Here is a 16481-nt window from a genome sequence, read left to right on the forward strand (position 1 = left end):
TGCACCAAGGGGGTATGGAGCAACTTTAATATACAAAATAAGAAAAATGATTAAATTGCACTTCTTAGCCATTAAGTAACACTCCATTTTCAAATGTGAAATGACATTCATACCCCACGACAAGGTTTTCAAACTATGGGTTCCGAATATACGTGGCGTGGACTGTGGAATGTGGATGCATATATCGGTTATTTGTTTGACCACTGTAGTTATGTTGGCTCACTTTTGTTAATCAATATACCTTTACAACACAAAAAGTAAAATTTGATCAATTTATAGCTATTAATTAACTTGTGTTTATATTCATAAATAGTTGAACGAAGAATAGGGTTTGGGGCAATTAATTTGGAACAAAATACAGTGACCAGTGAATAAATTTAATGTAGAGTACATGAAAAGAAGCCAAGAAGGTAGAATGAAGTGGGAATGCGAGTTTGAAGTCCAACACCTTAAGTAAAGCAAAGAATACGGTGAGGGGCAATTTGGAACAAAAGTAGTTCCTTTTGAATAGGCCCCGTTTTTTTATTATTTTAAGGGCTCCACTAGTGTTGCTTTATAAGAAAAAGAGTTAATATCACCATAGTAAAATAACATATGGAAGCAAAATAATTTTGGCCCTTTCTCTTCTACCTACAAAAACCAATATCTAATGATACAAAAATAATATTCCAAAAATACTTGATTCCGTTTCAGAGATATAATAATTTGATTTTCCTTTTTGTATAGATAGAAATAGATATTTCTTACTCTTAAGCTTTAGGGATCTTGAAAAACTCATTTGTATGTATTCACGCTTATTGTCATGTTTTGGAAAAGACTGATGAAGAGACTATGACACATATTAAGACAAATGAGCAGGGACAGACATAATATTTCATAGTAGGAGTGCCACAAAAATTTTTATTAATGTTTCGATATTAGGAAAAAATCAAAAAAATTTGAAATTTTTTGCATTGCATCCGAAAAAACCACTAAAAGTACCATAGTAGATGTGCCCATGCAGATGAGCAATACCAGTTTGAGTTCTTCTTTGTCATGATTGGTTGTGTAGTAAGATTCGGTTTCATTGCGATATATATAGTGATACTTATTTTATAGACACAATTGCAAAAATGGTCCCTGTGGTATGCATTTTTTTGGGGTTTCAGTCAAAACCTCGACTTTTTTGGATTCATGGTCCTTTTGGCTTAGTTTGTACGCAAAATTGGTCCCCCGACTTAACTGCTGTTAAGTTTCTGATGTTAACCTCCTCATGTGCATCTCACATGAAGGTATATTTGTCTTTTCACTTCTAAAGAACCATTTTTGCACCATTAAAAAGTAATACCTTTTTATTTATTTTAATAATGAAAAAAATAAACGATCTCTCTCTCTCTCTCTCTCTCTCTCTCTCTCTCTCTCTCTCTCTCTCTCTCTCTCTCTCTCTCTCTCTCTCTCTCTCTCTCTCTCTCTCTCTCTCTCTCTCTCTCTCTCTCTCTCTCTCTCTCTCTCTCTCTCTCTCTCTCTCTCTCTCTCTCTCTCTCTCTCTCTCTCTCTCTCTCTCTTTTCCCCATAATTGGGAATCGATCTCACCAGGTGCTGCTCCAGCTTCGTTTCTTCACCACTTCAACTAGCTCAAACCACATCACTTGCGAACACTCATAGAAGTTCAATCAATCAAAAACCCAATATGAAGAAATTACACTCAGCCTTCATATTCTACGAAAATTCCCTACATTTGAAGCTTTGAATACTTTAAATCCGGTCAAGGGTTTTTCATATGAACAACTTTGCCCTTTGTTACCCATATGCATTTACGCTCCATCTTCTTCCTCAACCAGTCGTTGAAACGAGACATCCACCATCACATTCTTCAGCCACCTCTCCCCCGCTCAAGCACTTCGTTCGTCGTTCCACCGATGTCGATGCTGTCGGATTCATCCTCCGCGTCGTCGTCTTCCTCGGGTGGGTTCTTTATTTTAACAGCAAGATGTTGGTTATCGATTGGGTTAATTTCACAAAATCAAAATCAATTTCTACTTTGCTGATTGCTATCGATTGATTGTCAATTTGTTCTCATTCTATTGATTTCTTCTAATTCTTCCAAATCGAGGGTTCGATCCTTGATAAACTGCCTTTTTCTCTGCTTTGAAGAACAAAGTGAATGTTCATAGAGTGTTTGCTCTTCGTGAAGCATTCATGTTGTTCGATTTTGAGGATGAGAGTATATAGGACTTGAAATTAATGCTCATCGGATGCTTAATATCCCCATTGTATTTGAAAATGGGTCAAGAAAGATGATTTTTAACATTTTTATTTAGGTTATCTAGACAACTTGTGAAGGAATCACTAGCAATGATTAGGTCTCAAATTCCTTTCGGGAGGAAGTCGATGTTGGAGGCATATGTTGACATCGTTTTTAGGGCTTGGAAGGCTGCAAATGGGGAGACAAGAGAGGAGATAAGTTGGAGGCATATGCAAGCATTGGTTGATAGCTCAACTCATGAGCAAGGTTATTAAGATAAGTTTTGCTTCGTGATTGAAATTGGATTGCACATGGTCTTCTAGTAGATACTTCAAAGTGAAGTTGATAGTGGGCATGGTGTTTATTTTTGAACTTAGGCAGCTAAGAAATCTTTATGCAGATGTTTTATGTAAACAGAAGCACTATTACATCTCCTTGTATATGAATGTGAAAACTGATTTGTATATGAAGAGGAGGGATAACATCATAACGTCATATGGGTCTGTGTGCTTTTGAGTGAGTGAGAGAGAGAGAGAGAGAGAGAGAGAGATCTTTTATTTTTTCATTATTAAAATAAATAAAAAGGTATTACTTTTTTAAAAAAATATATTTTTAGGTGCAAAAATGGTCCTTTAGAAGTGAAAAGACAAATATACCCTCATGTGAGATGCACATGAGGAGGTTAACAGCAAAAACTTAACGGCAGTTAAGTCGGGGGGACCAATTTTACGTACAAACTAGGCCAAAAGGACCATGAATCCAAAAAAGTCGAGGTTTGGACTGAAACCCAAAAAAATGCATACCACAGGGACCATTTTTGCAATTTTGTCTATTTTATATTCATGTTTTTTGTAACATCTCTCATTGTAGATTCGTATGTTTCATAGAGCTTGCGACATTGTCACACATATCCACATCAAGACCGGAACCGGAACCCAATGGACCCAAACTCGGATTACCCGGAACCCAGATAAAGTCATTTTTTAAACCCAGAACTGGTTCCAATGGTTCCGGTTCCGGTCCGATTCTAGTTTTCTGATTTTAAATCTCATACGTAGGATGAATGACACATATACCTTCACTAGTATGATCTACCAAAATTTCTAAATAGCATGTCTACAAACTCACGACGAAAAACCTCTACTGAATATGATGACAACCTTTTCAATATTATATGAATCGAATTATAGACACAATTTCATAATAGAAAAACTCATGTCATTTTTAAAAAATTGTTTTAATTAAGCATATAAGGAATTTTTTTTTTTTGGCAAAGATGGTAATTATGTAATTTTAATTTTTCGCATATGTATTTTTGTATTTCATGTTGGGATTATAATTTGGTTTATCTATTTTGTAAAATATGTTTATTAAATGTAAAATATTTTTATCAAATTTTATATTTAACATAAGTAAATTATTAATTTGAAATATAATAATTGGTGTTAATATTTATTAAGTCTTTAAATAGAATACGACATAACTCTAAATTATATTTATTTAATAAAAAAAATTGTTTGGATTGATTGCTAATGGATGTCAAAAATTGAATTTATTTAGTTTTAGTTTTGTAGATAATAACAAAAATAAAATAGCTTTTTAAAACACATTGGGTTTTGGTTTAATAATGAATGAGAATAGTTTAATAGTACTTCTGTATTATAACACTTCTATATTACGGATCTTAATTCTCAAAGAAATTTGTTCATGGTTTTTGGGTCGGATTCTATCAATTTATCTCTTGGATTCATAATTGTTTGAAATCGGGTAGAGCATCGGTGATTATTAATGGAAGTCCGACAAATTAATTCTCTATGGCGAAACGAGTGAGACAAGGCGACCCGGTTTCCCCCTTCCTATTCATCATCGCGATGGAAGGGTTGAATATGGCGATGAAGACATCGGTTGATAAAGGAGTTTTTGACGGAATAAAATTCCCAAATTCTAACATTTGTTTATCTCAGCTATTTTACACAGATGATGCTTTATTCGTTGGAGAATGGTCGAGACGCAACATTACTAACTTAGCGAGGATCTTGAGATGTTTTTATGTTTCGTCCGGGTTGAAAGTTAACTTTAGCAAGTCTAAAGTGTTTGGTGTCGGAGCATCTCCTAGCGAAATATCGAACTAGTCTGCTCCTCTTGGTTACGAACCGTCATCTCTCCCATTTCACTTACCTGGGTATTCTTGTGGAAGAAAACATGAACTTGAAGAATGCTTGGAGGCCGATTATTGAAAAGTTTCATTCCAAGCTCTCGTTGTGGAAAGCAAAAACGCTTAGCTTCAGTGGTAGATTAACCCTAACAAAGGCGCTTCTTGGTAATCTTCCTACCTTTTTATATCCATCTTTGCCGTTCCAAATGGTGTCATTGAGACCCTTGAGAAAATTAGAAGGAGATTTATATGGAGCACTAAATTGGAAAAGAAAAGTATTATTTGGGTTGCATGGGAAACACTTATAGCCCCACAAAGGGTGGGTGACATTGGGTTTGGATCTATAAAAAGTCAAAACATTTCTCTATAAGCTAAGTGGATGTGGCAATTGAAAAATGAAAACTCTACACTATGGGCGAAAGTCATTCGATGCATTTACGGCTTAGATGGAAGACATTTGTCTATTTTTGCCGATAGATCTAGAACGGGTGTTTAGAAGAATATAGTCAAAATCAGGCATGTATTAAAGAATCTCAATATCCATCCCAAAGAAATTGTGTATTGGAAACCAACTGAAGGTTATTGGGTTTCCAACTTCGTGATTGACAATCGCTTCTCTGATTGTTACGTGAACAGATTGAATTGGCGAGTCACATAGTCTGCGATGGACCGTTTGAATGGTGCAAAGTGATACCGTCTAAGATCTTATGCTTTATTTGGAGAGCGAAGCTTTGTAGAATCTCATCATCAATTTCGTTAAAATTAAGGGGAGTCCCAGTTCCATGGATAAGGGTGAGCAAAAACCGCACCGCAACTAAAATTAACCGCATAAACCGCAACCGCAATTAAAACCGATGGTGAGGTTTTCTGTTTGTCAAAAACCGCAAATTTGCGGTGCGGTGCGGTTATTAGTTTTCAAAAACCGCAAAAAAACCGCACCACACCGCATATATTATAAACAATTTTTTTAATTAATTATTAATATATTAAATATTAAAAATAACACAAGTTTCATAGATGAAAGATGGATAAAATACTAGAAAACCAAAGTATTGGGGGTTTGTTATGTTTAACTTTGAAAAATAGTGAAATTAGACAATTTTAAGATATCTCTTGTTAATTACTATTGATTTGACGTTTTTAAGATATTAGTTGTTTGTGATTTAAGTTAATTGTCTTATACTTTATGGTTTTTTTTTTTTTATTATTATTACAAGTAATATATTTGAACTCTTAAAACCGTTTAAGCTCTAAACTGTGGTTAAAAACCACACAAAATAACCGCACCAAATTCATGCGGTTAATAACCGCAACACAGAAAAAACAAAACCGCACCGTAAAAATAACCGTCTAACCGCACTGCAAAAATAACCGTACCATGCGCTTTTGAAAATTGATTAACCGCATTTGCGGTTAGTGGTGAGGTTTTAGCTAATAATCGCACCGAACCGCACCGCGCTCACCCCTACCATGGATTATGTGTGGTTCATGTAACTTGAAGGAGGAGACGAGCGATCATATTCTACTCTTATGACCATTGGTGAAAGCTGTCATAGACTCGATTTTATCTTGGTGTGAAATCTCATACAATGGATTTGATTGGTGAAGGATATGTTACCTTTCAAAAACATTCCCTTTGTACCGGCGAATACCGTGGAGAGGATAAAATCAATAATTTTCATTTGGTGTAAACATAGAGGATCATTTAAGAACATGGACCGGAGAGTTTGGAATCTTGATCTTTTTCTTTGTTTGTAATTTTCTTATTTTCTCCTTTAGTGTACTTCTTCCCTTGCATCCTTTTGATATGAGGTGTTATTTAATTTTATATATTTGGCGGTTCAAAAAAAAAAACGTTTAATTTGTTTCAATATTAATGAAAATTTTAAATTGTTTAATGGGAAATTGATTATTTGATTAAAATATTGTGTCGATATCATTAAATAATAAACAAGTTTCACAATTATTCCACATAAAACTATAGACTTGTTTAAAACAGTTATCCCAAAACAAATATCCATAAATGTATGCAAGCAACCAAAACTTTGAGTAGTTGAGACCGTTGAGTCATTGAGTGATTAAGCCTCTTAAGAGATTTCGAGGTTTTCATAAAATTTAGGTAAAAAACAAAAACGAAACTTCTAAGTACTGTGAAACCTTTGAATTTGAGTGATCTAGGTCGAAAAAAAATCTGAAATTTGTTATTTAGTGATAGTTACCCGAAATAAACCAGATGATGGGTTCCAATAAAAAAAAAAACACAAAGGGTATCCACAGCTTTTGAATGAAAATGAAAGTTAGGTGGCTAGTGGCCACTTATAAAAAGAGTTTGAACAGCCTACGTACAATAATTATGAAACGTAATTATTATTTAATGCTATTGAATGCTCATTTAATGATATTGAATAGTCATTCAACGGCTGCATGATTTGTTTTTTTTTTCTTTACCAAATATGAAAGTCAACAATGAGATAACCATAACGTAAAATCCGTATATATATTATATATATAGTTTAAGTTTATATATGAAAATTACAATTACAAAGCTCAAAATTACGTATAAGAAATCAACAATAATCAATGTTCTCTTTGGTTCGCCACATCTAACAATGATTAATTATGGAGCTTAAAAAGAAATGCTAATCAATCAGAAGCAAGAATGAAGAACCCCACGCCACAAAATAACAACATTTTACTTATTAGCCAACCAGTAAATCAAACCTAGATGGAGTTTAAGCTTCTCTGCATTGGCTTATTTTCCAAAAATGACCTCACTAATATAAAAGCTTGCCTAGGCCTATGCAATGGCACTTCATGTCCTGCACCTGTCACTGTCACAAATGTCAGCCCTTCGTATATTTGGCTCCACCCCGCAACCTAAAACACCAAAAAAAAACATTCACATTCTTATCAACAAAACCACATAATATGCAAATTTTAAATTAAATTTTTTTTTTTTTTTTTTTAACTTGTTACCTTTCCATTATCATACCACGGATACCAATTAGCAATGGTTGAAAGATTTAACGCATCAAGTGAATATCTTGTTGCAGTGATGGGCACCACTGAATCCGTATCACCACTGTAAATGAAAACCACAATTTTATATTATTTTTAATTTGATACAGTTGTTATGTTATTAACTTTGGGAAAAGTGCACAAGTTATTGTACTTTTACCTGAACACCCATACACGTAAACCAGCAGCTATGAGTTCCTTGTAGATGGGAAGCATTGAAAGTGGAGAATCTCCCCAATATGATCCAACAATATCACTGTAATTAACGAATAATCATAAATTACAGGAAATAGCAACCTGCTTTACTATTTTTATGAATATAATAACAATCTACCTGCATGTTTTCCATGGATATGAAACTTTAGTGATGTTGGCATGAAAGGCCTTTTGAACTTCAGGAAGATTGAAGTACTCATTTGAATATTTCTCAGTGCATGGATCATATGCTCCACGAATCCATGGCTGTTTCATTGATGGAGATGAATGTACTTCATTACTTAAGAGTTCAATGGGTCATTATACGGAAAATTAGGTATAAATTAACTTACGTAACGTCCTCTTCGTTTTAATGATGAAGAGTAATTGCAGGGCTTTGTATAAATGCTATACGGATCGATGTTTCCTTGCTCTGATTCGGCAGTATTTAGAGCCCTAATGCAGGCGATTGGTGGATGCTCAGAGGACCCTCCTTCACATGTTGTTTGTAGAGACTTATAAGTTGAATCTGAAATCAAACCGTGGGTCCACCAGTACTCGAATGTACCAACGTAATCATTGTAATCGTCTGTAACAGCGTTTCCGACCTACGAAGAAAGATCAGAAACTGAAAATTAGGGAAGATTTTGGTATAATCGTTGGTTTTGATGATTGTGTTTGGTTTATACCATGAAACCCTTGAAGTTGATGATTGGATTCTTCACTCCTTTGTTTCTTTCGTAAATGATTTGAGACAATTGAGGAACATAATGACCTGAAATTAGATGAACGAAGGTGATTTACAACATTTTAGCAGATGGAAATGCTGTAAGAGAGAGGATGCGAACCTGCGTAACTTTCTCCGGTGATGTAAAAATCACGGTGCTTGTATTGAGGGAATCTTTCGAACCAATTGAGAAGGAAAGCATACGAATCTTCAGCTAAAAATTTACAACCAACATCAAAAGAAAAGTCAAAATTGAAGAACTCGAAAAGGGGGAAACTTTTTGGAAAAGATTCGATTGGATTTTTACCTGTTCTTGCATCACCAGCTGTGTACAAATCTGATGTGGTGTTGGAATATGAATAGCCAACTCCTGCTGGCGATTCGAGAAATAGCAAATTTGCCACTGACAGATTAAAGAATCACAGAGTTAGTAACAGAATTGGTGAAATTAAGACGAAAAGGTGTTCGTGTTCGTGTTCGTGTTCATACACTTGTTCCAAGAATATGGGTTGATGAAAAGGGTCTTCCCGTCGGAATTTATATGTAAAGGACCAATCTCTTCAGCAGCACCATAAGCTACTGAAGAACAACCAGGCCCACCATTGAGCCATAACAAGAGTGGTCTTGATTTTGGATCACGATTTGTAGGTGACTCGGTCAACCAATAAAACAATGCCCTCCCAGATTGTTGATTCACAGTCACATAACCAGAGTACTGAGAAAAATCAACATTTGTTGGTTGCCCAGGTAGCTCATCAATCTTATCTTTCTCTTGATCCAACAAATAATCACAAGTTCCAAGAACGATAAATGAGAGATAAAGCACAAGGAGAAACGATGAATTACCCATGATTCTAATGGGATCTTGGAATAACACTGATCCCAAAAGTATCTATATCAGTTATGTAAAGAATAAGATGATTAGACACATATGCACCTATGGGCTATGGGTAGATAGATCATATATGATAAAAAACCAAGAGAAAATAAATACCCAACAACCCAAGTGCTAAAAGGTACTAATCATACTATTATGCTTTTATGGTAAGTTTATGTTGAGTTTACTATACAAATGGAGACAAACTCACAAAACACATGAGCGAAGATAACCAAGTCAGTTGAAAATGACCCACAAAAGAATGATAACAATAAATCAAACAAGGCCACTTAGCTTGATAAAATGAAAAAGTTATTCAATGGTTGGAATTCACATATGCTAAAGAAAAAGAATAGTATGTAGAAAGATAGCGACTGGGCAGACAGAGAAAGAGAGAGAGGAAGACAAACATGTTGGCATCAACGCAAATTTTCTTGCTTTTATTCACAAAGAGTAGTAGTAGTAGTAGAGTGCAAGTTGGGAGATAGTTGTAATTTGTAAATGGCAATCTTCCATGATTTTAACCTTGTTTTGAGGAATGACATGAGTTGGATTGATTTTATTTAATTTGGGAAAAAATCAATTGGTGTATGCAGATTGCAGAATGCTATTGCTAGTTGTATATTGGGTACAGTTTCATTGGGGCATTTGACCGAACAGTTAATAGGCGCACATGGGTGAAGAAGCTGACAATGTTGAAAGAGCATAAAGAAAAAGATTTAAAATACACGAAAAAGGTTGGCGACTTTATTATGGATCTGATTTGCAGGAAGAAAGATAAGATTAATATAAACTCTTGCTAAAATTGTAATCAAAGGAAGAAGATTGATGACATACGCCATGACCATTTATTATCTCCATACAGATTATCATCTGCTAATTATTATATTCTCTTCAAGATCTTCATATGATTTATACAGCATGGGTTTAAATGTAAAAGTAAAACAGTAAATCAAGTGTTGTTTTTGGAGAAACAACCATAGTTTGTAATTAAAGTGGAAATACAGGTGAAACTGGTAGTCACTTGAGGTCCATAAGAACCAACACCAGCATGAGATAATTTCTTCGACGGAGTCAACAAGTCGAAATGAATTCAAATTTTGATGACATAATCCAATGAACTGCATCAATTTATCGATGAGTAAATGAATACACATCAGCTGTGCTTTGTAAAGTTACCAGGGTTAGATCGCTATGGCCTATGAATATGATTTTTTTTTTTTTTAATAAGGTTTGTGAATTACTTATGATATAAGTTAAAAAATTGTATAAAAAATTACCATTCAACTTTGTGTACATATATTGTCAACCAATTATAGTGTTCGTATACGAATTATCATTAACCTTCATTTTTTGTTCAAAAAATAAAATTACATCGTCGTAGCATGTCATGTCGTTGCTGATCTGAATTTTATTGTTTATTATGTACACATTATACCATTAATTTTTTTTTGTCCAAATTTAACCAATAAACTTTTTTATACACATTTACCATTAATCTTATATAATTTATTCAAAAAAAATATCATTTCAAAAAATACATATCATACTATATTATAAAGGAAACATTTTCTTTTCATCACATTCATTTTTCTTTTCACCATATTCATTTGAAATTCTCATGACTTTTCAATTTCTTTCTAATAATGATAATAAGTTGGTTAATAAGGTTAAATAAATATTAAACCTAAATTGTAATCATATATAAACTAAATTTCAATATTAAAATAATATATTTACTTCTACTTATAAAGTTGTGTTTTTTAACTTTTAACATAGAAAAAACATCATAAATGGTCTCTGTGTTTTCCCAGATTCTGAAGTTTAGTCCCTGTGGTTTAAAAATCTCATAGATGGTCCCTGTGTTTTCAAAACTTTTGACAGATGGTCCTTATCCCTCACACCGTTAGAAACCCACCATTAACCCTTATTTCATTAAAATAATATAAGGGTAAATCGGTCTTTTCATCTGTGCCCTCTTCTTTAGAACCAAATGCATGTCTATATTTTGAAAACCCTTCTCGCACCCACCCTCTTCTACTCTCACTCTACTGTGCATCCAATTGCAAAACGATTTCTACGAGTGTACAAGATGGCGATTTGTAGATGTGGAATGGAAACAACGAAGTTGACCTCATGGACGGATCGTAACCCAGGAAGGCAATTTTTGAATTGTTCAAGATGTGGGTCCGTAAGGTGGGTTGACCCTCCGATGTGTGCAAGGGCATTGGTGGTGATTCCAGGTTTGATAAGATCAATGAATCGATTGGAAGAGAGGGTTGCGATTGCAAGTGCAGAATTGTGGAACTACCGGCTGATGTTGTTCTGTTCATGGATGTTTTTTTTTTGTTTTTTTTTAACCAGTAAGGATTTGGATGGTAATAGGATGGGGGTTTTTGGTTTCTTTTGTACGCATCTAACTAGTTCAGGGGGTTTTGGATTGTGATTGAATGGGTATTTTTGGTTTCATTTTGTTGTATAAAGTGTAACACATTAAGTTAATGGAAATGATGATTATGTATTTTGTTATAAATCAGTGGTGTTGATGTGCATTTTCGTATGATACATTGTTATAACTGCATCTTGCAAATGGTTAGGAATGGTATTTCAAATCTACATTGTTATACATGCATCTTTTTTAGAAAGGTTTGGAGAGGGTAATTCATAAGCAAAATGTTGATAAAATCATTACAAGTCTGTGTTTAACCCATACAAACATGAGACTTACTTTCAACATACTTACTGATGGAAGGTCTTAACTCATACAAACATTAGAAAAGACCTAATTACCATAATTTAAACAACCAAACCACAATTTAAGTTTCAAAAGACCTAACTAACCAAACATCCAACTAACTACTTAACAGAATTTCCTAAATTACCTTTTACCTTTCCTTGTGTCTCCCCTTTTGCCTATGTCTTCCCTTTTCCCTGTGTCTTCCCCTTTGATCCAACTTCACCAATGCCTCCCTGCCCTTTACATGTTCTGGAATTGTGCCCCTTGTTATGACACTTTAAACAAGTGACTGCAAGAAATTTCCTACTTAATTTAGTTGGTTGGCTGTTGGGCTCATCAACACCTCTCATTCTCTTCTTTTTTTGCCTCCCAACCTACACATATGCATTTATTATATTTAAAACATTAACATACATGTTGGCATTAAAAATACATATCTAGCCTAGTTGGCATAACAACCTGTGTGTGATGTTTTGGTGGAGTTAAAGTGAATGGACAATCACTTTTTGGCCACATTGAACGACCATTTATTGGATCAATTTTGTTCGGATACATGGCTCTCCATGGTGATAATTTATAGTAAGGATGGACCCAATCCTCAACATCAGGGGCATCTTCTCCATTTTCAATCTTGTTACATATAGCAGAAACAACATGCCTACATGGAAAACCTATAATCTCCCAGAACCTACAAGTGCAACTTCTTTCATTTAGGTTCACCACATACTGATCCTGCCATGTGCTTGCAACTTGGTACTTTCCTGCGCCACTATACTTAGCTACATACTTTGCTGCTTGAGTCTTAATCTCATCTAAAATTATAGTTGCAGTAGTACTTAGTTCCCCTTGACACTTATCTATTTCCTTTTGCACAACACACAATCTCTTCATGAGATACTCTCTAATATACTCTAAGCAGGTGATGATTGGTTTATCCCTACCTTCCTCTATCTTAGCATTGAATACCTCACAAAGATTATTCAACAAACAATCAGTGTGTGCCCTACCTGTGAAAAACATACTCAAAAAGAGAAATTACAAATTTTATATTAAAACATAAAACTCAACAACTTCTAAATGACATACCACTGAAGTGAGATTTAGACCATGTCTCTACATGAATCTTACACAACCAAGCATGAGCTTCATCATTCATTTTCTTCAACTCATCCATTGCATATTTAAAGTGATTTAATGTTGTTGCTCTACCACATTCCCAAACCAAGTCACTTAACTCTTTTCCTTTCCATTGTTTCTTCAAATTCTCCTGAATATGCCTCAAACAAAACCTATGTTCTACATTGGGGAATACCTTTGCAACTGTTGGTATTATCCCCTTAAAAAATGCAAATACAGTCAGTTTCATTTATAAAAATAGAAAGTAAGCTACACTATCATGAGAAATAATTAGGTAAAACATACCTTTTGTCTATCAGAAATGAAGGTAAAATTTGAATTTGCTCCCAATTCCAAGTCTTCGATCTCCTAACAGTTCCATGAACCAGGTCCAAGAACTAGTTGTCTGTCACACCCCCGAACCAGACGGCGGAAACGTCCGGGGGCTGTCGTGACTCAATTGAATACCATCACAATGAATATACATGAAACATAACATCATTCATCACCAACATTTGAATATTACAACTGATGAGGTTTACATTCGTTACATTGTCTCAAATCATTACATTTCCAAAAATTAAATTGTTCGGTTCATACATAAGTAAACTGCAACCGTCACTGAATATGTTTTCCTTTGGTTCACTGGTTCCCTGAGAATACAAGTATTTTGAAAAACGTCAACATATGAAATGTTGGTGAGTTCATAAGTAGTGTTTGAAATCCAATGTTTTGTATTGTTTGAAAACCACCAGAAAATCCGATATTTTCTGAAAAGAAAAGCTTTTGAAAATGTTGTGAAGATCCATAGGTATGCTTGTTTGTTTCTACACTTAAAGAAAATTTGTTCGTTAAGGTTGTATGCATTTTGAATCTGTATGTATTGGAAAAAAACCCTAGGAAAACCCAATGTTTTCCTAATTTCTTGTATTACATGAAGTTACATTGAAACCATTGCGTAGCGTATAGTGTCAGTCCCAGGCGACGTTGGAAAGTTCTCGAGCATGATTAATTACTACAAACCCGCATTACACAAACGCCCAGTTTATAGCTATACTAACGATCCCGAAGGCGTCGTTCGTACTAATCACGTTATCCAATCGCCCTGACTAGGTGTAGTCCCACATCTGAAGAGAAAGAGGTCACGAAGACCTCGGTGACTCCATTAACCGGTTGGGGATAAAAATGTACGAGGGGTCCCCGAGTGGTATACAAGCCATTGAAAGTCCATTTACGTTGTGTCGGATCGGTAAAACCCAACACTCCGTAAAAAAAAATGTCTTCGGGCCTTAAGATCAGGTCATTGGGCTAGCTAGGCTCAACGAACAAGATTTTACACTTTTAGGGCCCAAAGATGGTGCGTAGACGTCTGTGCACACTCGCATGTATAATGTATTACCAAACTTTACTTGTATAAATCGTAGTGTCGTAGTGTTAGTAGTTGTAGATTTCTATTGGATCGAGACCGAGCCAATTCGTTTAACAACAACTTTTGGTATTGTGATGTATTGTATTTCGTCGATAGCCGTGGTGCCATTATTTGATCAAATTGTGTATATGAAATTAGTCTTGAAATTTTTCTGTTTTCAGCTCCTCATTGTTTGTAAAATTTACATTTTCAACCCTTTTATTAAATACTTCCCGGTTTGGTCCTTAAACTAATTTTCTTGACATTTTAACACCAAAAATTATTGAAATTAATATTTTTCAGCATATTTCTCATAGAAAACAGTTTAAGTCCCTGAAAATGCAGTTTTCTCGGTTTTAACCCTTCTTTTTCGCAACTTTGGCAATTTTGGCCCAAATTGGAAAATTTTTGCAACTTTGGTCCTTTTTAAATTTAAAAAGCATTTTAAACCTTTGAAAAGGATTTGGAACACTTATAGTCCACTGTTTTACAGAAAATCACAGTTTTGGCCCTCCAAAACAGAAAAATTCGCATAATGGGCCTCATTGGGCCAAAAATGTCATTTTTAGCCCATTAAGCTTGGAATTTATGTTTTTAATCCCCTAAATGAGTATATTTCCAGAAATTGATTTATGGAAACTGTTTTGGCACACTTCATCCAGCAGAATCCATGATATGCCAATTTGGACCCTTAATTTTGTATTTTTCACATTTTAGGCCCAAAATTTGTGTTTTTAACCCAAAGAAAATTATTACTAAACCACTTAGCCATTTTTCTTGAAACACTTTGTATGTAGAAATGTATTTGAAGCTAAAATCATAAAACATAAGTTATATCTCGGTTTTGAGGGGTTTTATGGCTAGATCCAACATTAAAACACATAAAAGCATACATATAAGCATGGAAATCATACAAGGCATACAAAACACATATAGATCTACACTTTCACTTGTATTCCCCCCCCCCCCCATAAAACTCATAAAAACAGAAAATAGGGGGTATGAAGCTCACCTTGGTGTGGGGGCTCGGTTTTGCAAAGAAAATGGAAGGAAAATGAAGTGATTTTTGGCCTAAGCACCCTTTGGTGAAGATTTCGACCTCTAGGATGCAAGATCACAAATATGAATGAATTTAGAAGAGATTTTAATGGAATAGAGGGAGTTAGATCATAAGTTAAACATTAACTTACCTTAGATGGTGATTTTTCTTGAAAGATCTCCTTGAAAGCTTCTTGAAATCTCGAATTTATGGGGAGGAAATGAGAGAGTTTTCTTGAATGTTCTTTGAGGGAATTTGTGAAATGTGTGTGTGTGTTTGAGATGTGGCCGAGAGTGAGAGAGAGGAAGAGAAGAAGTGAAGTGATCTTTGAAGTGATGCTTGCATGGAGGTATGAGATGTTGCATGGATGTCCTATGGATAATAATGATGTGTCACTTAAAAGTCAACTATCTTCACTCCTCTTGGGCTTGGGTATTGGGCCGAAAACATGGAGGGAAAAAAAGAAATTTGGGCCTTTTGCTCCTAAGCCCAATATTTGGGTTAGCCTTGGGTATGTTTTAAGCTTAAAAGGATGTAGTAGGATTTTTATATTTTTATTGGACTAGTTTAGGTTATTCATGTATCAAGGCTTTTAATTCAATTCATTCTAGGCCCCATATGACCCAAAATGTTGAAATAAATAAATGTGGGTCCAATTAGAGCCCAATTAGGGTTCTAAGCCCATGATAGTCTAATTGGAAGCTTATTGGTCCATTTGGATCCAATAAGGAAGTCCTAGTCCAAAATGGACTTAAGCAAGGACTTCTAAGGTCTCCAATTGCTTGATGACTATTTGTAGTACTTGCATGATGTATTTGATTGAAGTTTTTGATTCACATTAGCTTGAATGTATAGATTACATGACACAAAATTTCCAGTTGTGACATTGTCTCAACCTCTACCACTGCATATGCTACAGGGTATATTCCATTATTTGAGTCTAGACCCACAACAGTTAGTACCTGCCCAGGATATGGGCCTTTCA

The 16481-nt window shown here is 34.8% G+C and overlaps 2 protein-coding genes across 2 annotated transcripts; one reads left to right on the forward strand and one right to left on the reverse strand.

Moving 5' to 3' along the window:
- Window positions 1-1520: 1520 nt before the first annotated feature.
- LOC111888252 (uncharacterized) lies at window positions 1521-2719 on the forward strand. Its single transcript, XM_023884379.3, has 2 exons — window positions 1521-1944; window positions 2301-2719. The coding sequence occupies exons 1-2, from the start codon at window positions 1760-1762 to the stop codon at window positions 2497-2499; spliced, it is 384 nt and encodes a 127-aa protein (XP_023740147.1). The 5' UTR covers window positions 1521-1759; the 3' UTR covers window positions 2500-2719.
- Window positions 2720-6851: 4132 nt separating this feature from the next.
- Window positions 6852-9826, reverse strand: LOC111888260 (serine carboxypeptidase-like 27). Its single transcript, XM_023884399.3, has 9 exons — window positions 8809-9826; window positions 8627-8722; window positions 8441-8533; window positions 8282-8367; window positions 7946-8200; window positions 7732-7859; window positions 7558-7653; window positions 7356-7461; window positions 6852-7256 (listed from the first exon to the last, which is right to left on the reverse strand). The coding sequence occupies exons 1-9, from the start codon at window positions 9167-9169 to the stop codon at window positions 7101-7103; spliced, it is 1377 nt and encodes a 458-aa protein (XP_023740167.1). The 5' UTR covers window positions 9170-9826; the 3' UTR covers window positions 6852-7100.
- Between the last annotated feature and the right edge of the window lie 6655 nt (window positions 9827-16481).

Source organism: Lactuca sativa, chromosome 2 (genome assembly GCF_002870075.4).
Source record: "Lactuca sativa cultivar Salinas chromosome 2, Lsat_Salinas_v11, whole genome shotgun sequence".
NCBI lineage: Eukaryota > Viridiplantae > Streptophyta > Magnoliopsida > Asterales > Asteraceae > Lactuca > Lactuca sativa.

Excerpts from the sequence above, each read along its gene's own strand:
- LOC111888260 (XM_023884399.3), bottom strand. The coding sequence starts at position 9,169 with ATGGGTAATTCATCGTTTCTCCTTGTGCTTTATCTCTCATTTATCGTT. Across the intron at positions 8,723-8,808 it reads CCCATATTCTTGGAACAAGT|TGGCAAATTTGCTATTTCTC; the intron begins GTATGAACACGA and ends TTAATCTGTCAG. Across the intron at positions 7,462-7,557 it reads TTACGTGTATGGGTGTTCAG|TGGTGATACGGATTCAGTGG; the intron begins GTAAAAGTACAA and ends TTTCATTTACAG.
- LOC111888252 (XM_023884379.3), top strand. The coding sequence starts at position 1,760 with ATGAACAACTTTGCCCTTTGTTACCCATATGCATTTACGCTCCATCTT. Across the intron at positions 1,945-2,300 it reads CGCGTCGTCGTCTTCCTCGG|GTTATCTAGACAACTTGTGA; the intron begins GTGGGTTCTTTA and ends ATTTTTATTTAG.